The sequence below is a fragment of the Callionymus lyra genome, chromosome 5 (genome assembly GCF_982586985.1).
Source record: "Callionymus lyra chromosome 5, fCalLyr1.hap1.1, whole genome shotgun sequence".
NCBI lineage: Eukaryota > Metazoa > Chordata > Actinopteri > Syngnathiformes > Callionymidae > Callionymus > Callionymus lyra.
The window spans coordinates 1,975,740-1,983,239 of record NC_141822.1 but is presented as its reverse complement, the minus strand read 5'-3'; the positions used below and the strand labels follow the sequence as shown (position 1 = coordinate 1,983,239).

Sequence of the window (7,500 nt, the reverse complement as noted above, 5' to 3'; positions counted from 1 at the left end):
AACATCAGACGAGAACATGGTTGAGACGAGGAACATCAGACGAGGAACATGAGACGAGAACATGGTTGAGACGAGGAAACATGAGACGAGGACACATGAGACGAGGACACATGAGACGAGGAACATCAGAGGAACATGAGACAAGGAACATCAGAGGAGGAACATGAGACGAGGAACATCAGAGGAGGAACATGAGACGAGTACATCAGACGAGGAACATCAGAGGAACATGAGACGAGGAAAATCAGAGGAACATGAGACGAGAACATGGTTGAGACGAGGAACATGAGACGAGGAACATGAGACGAGGAACATCAGAGGAACATGAGACGAGGAACATCAGAGGAGGAACATGAGACGAGTACATCAGACGAGGAACATCAGAGGAACATGAGACGAGGAACATCAGAGGAACATGAGACGAGGAACATCAGAGAACGAACATGAGATGAGGAACATCAGAGGAGGAACATGAGATGAGGAACATGAGACGAGGAACATGAGACGAGGACACATGAGACGAGGAACATCAGACGAGGAACATCAGACGAGGACACATCAGACGAGAACATGGTTGAGACGAGGACACATGAGACGAGGAACATGAGACGAGGAACATCAGAGGAACATCAGAGGAACATGAGACGAGGAACATCAGAGGAGGAACATCAGAGGAACATGAGACGAGGAACATCAGACGAGGAAAATCAGAGGAACATGAGACGAGAACATGGTTGAGACGAGGAACATCAGAGGAACATGAGACGAGGAACATCAGAGGAACATGAGACGAGGAACATCAGAGAACGAACATGAGATGAGGAACATCAGAGGAGGAACATGAGATGAGGAACATGAGACGAGGACACATGAGACGAGGAACATCAGACGAGGAACATCAGACGAGGACACATCAGACGAGAACATGGTTGAGACGAGGACACATGAGACGAGGAACATGAGACGAGGAACATCAGAGGAACATGAGACGAGGAACATCAGAGGAACATGAGACGAGGAACATCAGAGGAGGAACATCAGAGGAACATGAGACGAGGAACATCAGAGGAGGAACATCAGAGGAACATGAGACGAGGAACATCAGAGGAGGAACATGAGACAAGGAACATCAGAGGAGGAACATGAGACGAGTACATCAGACGAGGAACATCAGAGGAACATGAGACGAGGAACATCAGACGAGGAAAATCAGAGGAACATGAGACGAGAACATGGTTGAGACGAGGAACATGAGACGAGGAACATCAGAGGAACATGAGACGAGGAACATCAGAGGAACATGAGACGAGGAACATCAGAGGAGGAACATGAGACGAGTACATCAGATGAGGAACATCAGAGGAACATGAGACGAGGAACATCAGAGGAACATGAGACGAGGAACATCAGAGAACGAACATGAGATGAGGAACATCAGAGGAGGAACATGAGATGAGGAACATCAGACGAGGAACATCAGACGAGGAACATCAGACGAGGACACATGAGACGAGGAACATCAGACGAGGAACATGAGACGAGGAACATCAGAGGAGGAACGTGAGATGAGGAACATGAGACAAGGAACATCAGAGGAGGAACATGAGACGAGGAACATCAGAGGAGGAACATGAGACAAGACATGAGACGAGGAACATGAGACAAAAACATGAGACGAGTACATCAGACGAAGAACATCAGAGGAGGAACATGAGATGAGGAACATCAGAGGAGGAACATGAGACAAGACATGAGACGAGGAACATGAGACGAGGAACATGAGACGAGGAACATGAGACGAGGAACATGGTTGAGACGAGGAACATCAGAGGAACATGAGACGAGGAACATCAGAGGAACATGAGACGAGGAACATGAGAGGAACATCAGAGGAACATCAGAGGAACATCAGAGGAGCACCTACCAGGGGAGGCATGTGTCCTCGGTGCATCTGACCGCTGGTCACATGCTGCTTGGCCTGAGGCATCAAACCCATCTGGAAACTCTCTGGACCTCCAGCTCCTGAACGCATGATGGCAGGAAGAGCCACGGATCCGGTCTCCACCTTCCCCACCCTGTTGAACTGTTGCTGCAGCACCGTGGACCTGCAGGAGTCAAACACTCGTGGATTCAAACACTAGATCCACCATGGAAGTATTTCTACGACACGACATTGTAACAGTTTGTGTCTAAACCAGAAGGATGTGTCTCGCCTGCAGTTCATACAACACTCTTCTGAGCCGCTCTAGTAGAAGAACTCACATTTCTCCTTCAAACTCTTCACTGGCCGCTCTAGTAGAAGAACTCACATTTCTCCTTCAAACTCTTCACTGGCTGCTCTAGTAGAAGAACTCACATTTCTCCTTCAAACTCTTCACTGGCTGCTCTAGTAGAAGAACTCACATTTCTCCTTCAAACTCTTCACTGGCTGCTCTAGTAGAAGAACTCACATTTCTCCTTCAAACTCTTCACTGGCTGCTCTAGTAGAAGAACTCACATTTCTCCTTCAAACTCTTCACTGGCTGCTCTAGTAGAAGAACTCACATTTCTCCTTCAAACTCTTCACTGGCTGCTCTAGTAGAAGAACTCACATTTCTCCTTCAAACTCTTCACTGGCTGCTCTAGTAGAAGAACTCACATTTCTCCTTCAAACTCTTCACTGGCTGCTCTAGTAGAAGAACTCACATTTCTCCTTCAAACTCTTCACTGGCTGCTCTAGTAGAAGAACTCACATTTCTCCTTCAAACTCTTCTGAGCCGCTCTAGTAGAAGAACTCACATTTCTCCTTCAAACTCTTCACTGGCTGCTCTAGTAGAAGAACTCACATTTCTCCTTCAAACTCTTCCCTGGCTGCTCTAGTAGAAGAACTCACATTTCTTCTTCAAACTCTTCACTGGCTGCTCTAGTAGAAGAACTCACATTTCTCCTTCAAACTCTTCACTGGCTGCTCTAGTAGAAGAACTCACATTTCTCCTTCAAACTCTTCACTGGCCGCTCTAGTAGAAGAACTCACATTTCTCCTTCAAACTCTTCACTGGCCGCTCTAGTAGAAGAACTCACATTTCTCCTTCAAACTCTTCACTGGCTGCTCTAGTAGAAGAACTCACATTTCTCCTTCAAACTCTTCACTGGCTGCTCTAGTAGAAGAACTCACATTTCTCCTTCAAACTCTTCCCTGGCTGCTCTAGTAGAAGAACTCACATTTCTTCTTCAAACTCTTCACTGGCTGCTCTAGTAGAAGAACTCACATTTCTCCTTCAAACTCTTCACTGGCTGCTCTAGTAGAAGAACTCACATTTCTCCTTCAAACTCTTCACTGGCTGCTCTAGTAGAAGAACTCACATTTCTCCTTCAAACTCTTCACTGGCTGCTCTAGTAGAAGAACTCACATTTCTCCTTCAAACTCTTCACTGGCTGCTCTAGTAGAAGAACTCACATTTCTTCTTCAAACTCTTCACTGGCTGCTCTAGTAGAAGAACTCACATTTCTCCTTCAAACTCTTCACTGGCCGCTCTAGTAGAAGAACTCACATTTCTCCTTCAAACTCTTCACTGGCCGCTCTAGTAGAAGAACTCACATTTCTCCTTCAAACTCTTCACTGGCTGCTCTAGTAGAAGAACTCACATTTCTCCTTCAAACTCTTCACTGGCTGCTCTAGTAGAAGAACTCACATTTCTCCTTCAAACTCTTCCCTGGCTGCTCTAGTAGAAGAACTCACATTTCTTCTTCAAACTCTTCACTGGCTGCTCTAGTAGAAGAACTCACATTTCTCCTTCAAACTCTTCACTGGCTGCTCTAGTAGAAGAACTCACATTTCTCCTTCAAACTCTTCACTGGCTGCTCTAGTAGAAGAACTCACATTTCTCCTTCAAACTCTTCACTGGCTGCTCTAGTAGAAGAACTCACATTTCTCCTTCAAACTCTTCACTGGCTGCTCTAGTAGAAGAACTCACATTTCTCCTTCAAACTCTTCACTGGCTGCTCTAGTAGAAGAACTCACATTTCTCCTTCAAACTCTTCACTGGCTGCTCTAGTAGAAGAACTCACATTTCTCCTTCAAACTCTTCCCTGGCTGCTCTAGTAGAAGAACTCACATTTCTTCTTCAAACTCTTCACTGGCTGCTCTAGTAGAAGAACTCACATTTCTCCTTCAAACTCTTCACTGGCTGCTCTAGTAGAAGAACTCACATTTCTCCTTCAAACTCTTCACTTCCTTCAGGCTCGTTTTAAAATCCTGTTTATCTTGATCTTTTAAGTATATATTTTATTGAGTATTGTTTTGATTGTTGTCACTTTTCAAATGTTGAAACTCTTTCATTCAATTTAATTTTAGTTACACTAGTTTGTTCACCGGTGAGTTTGTACAGTTGAACAAATTAATTTAGATTAAACATGAGTTGAGTTTATGTCAATTTAATAATTCTATATATTTTAAACTAATGTTTTCATTTGGAATCTTTTAAACTATGTTCAGCAGACGATCACGTGACACGATGATACTTTTTATATTGAACTGAAAATACTATAAAATAAAAAAATATTGAATTTATAAATGTTGTTTTTTTAATAGAATATAAAACATTTCTTGTAAAAATTGCTGATTGAGTTCTTCCTCTGACACGAAGTACCAACAGAAGTACTTGAAAGAAAAACTCCTACTTCTTAGGCGACACAGAATCCTCCAGCATCGTGGACTCCTCGTCTCCCTCCAGACCGAAGTGATCTTTGCTCTTTTTCTGCGGACGCACAACAACTTGTCGTCACTGTTGTCGTCACTGTTGTCGTCACTGTTGTCGTCACTGTTCTCGTCACTGTTGTCGTCATGTTGTCGTCATGTTCTCGTCACCGTTGTCGTCACCGTTGTCGTCACTGTTGTCGTCACTGTTGTCGTCACTGTTGTCGTCACTGTTCTCGTCACTGTTGTCGTCATGTTGTCGTCATGTTCTCGTCACTGTTGTCGTCATGTTCTCGTCATGTTGTCGTCACCGATGTCGTCACTGTTGTCGTCACTGTTGTCGTCATGTTGTCGTCATGTTGTCGTCATGTTGTCGTCATGTTCTCGTCACTGTTGTCGTCATGTTCTCGTCACCGATGTCGTCATGTTCTCGTCACCGATGTCGTCATGTTCTCGTCATGTTCTCGTCACCGATGTCGTCATGTTGTCGTCATGTTCTCGTCACTGTTGTCGTCACCGTTGTCGTCATGTTGTCGTCATGTTCTCGTCACCGATGTCGTCATGTTGTCGTCATGTTGTCGTCATGTTGTCGTCATGTTGTTGTCATGTTGTCGTCATGTTCTCGTCACTGTTGTCGTCATGTTGTCGTCATGTTGTCGTCACTGTTCTCGTCATGTTGTCGTCATGTTGTCGTCATGTTGTCGTCATGTTCTCGTCACCGTTGTCGTCACCGTTGTCGTCATGTTGTCGTCATGTTCTCGTCACCGATGTCGTCATGTTGTCGTCATGTTGTCGTCATGTTGTCGTCATGTTGTTGTCATGTTGTCGTCATGTTCTCGTCACTGTTGTCGTCATGTTGTCGTCATGTTGTCGTCACTGTTCTCGTCATGTTGTCGTCATGTTGTCGTCATGTTGTCGTCATGTTGTCGTCATGTTGTCGTCATGTTGTCGTCATGTTGTCGTCATGTTGTCGTCATGTTCTCGTCACTGTTGTCGTCATGTTGTCGTCATGTTGTCGTCACTGTTCTCGTCATGTTGTCGTCATGTTGTCGTCATGTTGTCGTCATGTTCTCGTCACTGTTGTCGTCATGTTGTCGTCATGTTCTCGTCACTGTTGTCGTCATGTTGTCGTCATGTTCTCGTCACTGTTGTCGTCATGTTGTCGTCATGTTCTCGTCACTGTTGTCGTCATGTTCTCGTCATGTTGTCGTCACCGATGTCGTCATGTTGTCGTCATGTTCTCGTCACTGTTGTCGTCATGTTGTCGTCATGTTGTCGTCATGTTGTCGTCATGTTGTCGTCATGTTGTCGTCATGTTGTTGTCATGTTGTCGTCATGTTCTCGTCACTGTTGTCGTCATGTTGTCGTCATGTTGTCGTCACTGTTCTCGTCATGTTGTCGTCATGTTGTCGTCATGTTCTCGTCACTGTTGTCGTCATGTTGTCGTCATGTTGTCGTCACTGTTCTCGTCATGTTGTCGTCATGTTGTCGTCATGTTGTCGTCATGTTGTCGTCATGTTGTCGTCATGTTGTCGTCATGTTGTCGTCATGTTGTCGTCATGTTCTCGTCACTGTTGTCGTCATGTTGTCGTCATGTTGTCGTCACTGTTCTCGTCATGTTGTCGTCATGTTGTCGTCATGTTGTCGTCATGTTCTCGTCACTGTTGTCGTCATGTTGTCGTCATGTTCTCGTCACTGTTGTCGTCATGTTGTCGTCATGTTCTCGTCACTGTTGTCGTCATGTTCTCGTCATGTTCTCGTCACTGTTGTCGTCATGTTCTCGTCATGTTGTCGTCACCGATGTCGTCATGTTGTCGTCATGTTCTCGTCACTGTTGTCGTCATGTTGTCGTCATGTTGTCGTCATGTTGTCGTCATGTTGTCGTCATGTTGTCGTCATGTTGTTGTCATGTTGTCGTCATGTTCTCGTCACTGTTGTCGTCATGTTGTCGTCATGTTGTCGTCACTGTTCTCGTCATGTTGTCGTCATGTTGTCGTCATGTTCTCGTCACTGTTGTCGTCATGTTGTCGTCATGTTGTCGTCACTGTTCTCGTCATGTTGTCGTCATGTTGTCGTCATGTTGTCGTCACCGATGTCGAACCGATGTCGAACGTGTGTAACTCACCTTCTTCAGGATGATGTCGATGTACCCGGCGATGAGTTGTGCGATCTGCTCGCCCTCCGTCGTCTGCACAGAGTAGTAGCCGTCCTGATAGTCGCCGAAGTCCTGCAGGACGAGCGACAGTCGCCGGGTCAGATCTGAGTCTCAAGGTCTGAGTCTCAAGGTCTGAGTCTCAAGGTCGTTTGGAGGTCGTTTGAAGATGATTTCAGACACGAATCAAAAACACGAATCAACCTCTACATGAGCGACAGAATCCCTGAAAACCTTCTCAGTAAAAAAGTATTTTAGAGTTAAAGAGGAACCAGTGATGTGAACGACATAAGAAGAACAAGATGATACGACAACATTAAAAAAAAGTTCATTTTGATTTTAAAAATCATTTAAATGTAACTTAACTCAGTAAATAATACAAACATGTGTAAAGGTTTGATTCTGGATTAACAAGGCCATGGTTTAGATTTCAATAGTGTGTATTTTTTATTTATTTTGTTCACGTTTGTGTTGCGATTAAACCTCCGGCCTCTAGATGGCAGCAGTCGTTACGTCCTCCACAGCTAAAGGAAGAATGATGACTGAGGACGAGAGGATACAGTGAGTCCAGCAGCTTTTAAAGCTGATTTTTGGACATATTTTGGTTTGAAAACAAATAGAAAGTAGTTACGACTTCGTCAAGAGTCATGTGGTCTGTAAATACTACAACACC

At 44.8% G+C, this 7,500-nt stretch overlaps 1 protein-coding gene across 2 annotated transcripts in view; it reads right to left on the bottom strand.

Annotated features, from left to right (window-relative positions):
* tln1 (talin 1) overlaps positions 1–7,500 on the bottom strand; it is a 121,177-nt gene that overhangs the window by 71,115 nt on the left and 42,562 nt on the right. For both annotated transcript variants that reach the window (XM_087790440.1, XM_087790441.1), the window contains 3 exons: positions 6,801–6,902; positions 4,660–4,736; positions 1,925–2,105 (listed from right to left, as the gene is read on the bottom strand). In XM_087790440.1, the coding sequence (XP_087646566.1) occupies positions 1,925–2,105; positions 4,660–4,736; positions 6,801–6,902 (360 nt within the window). The remainder of the gene's footprint in view (positions 1–1,924; positions 2,106–4,659; positions 4,737–6,800; positions 6,903–7,500) is intronic.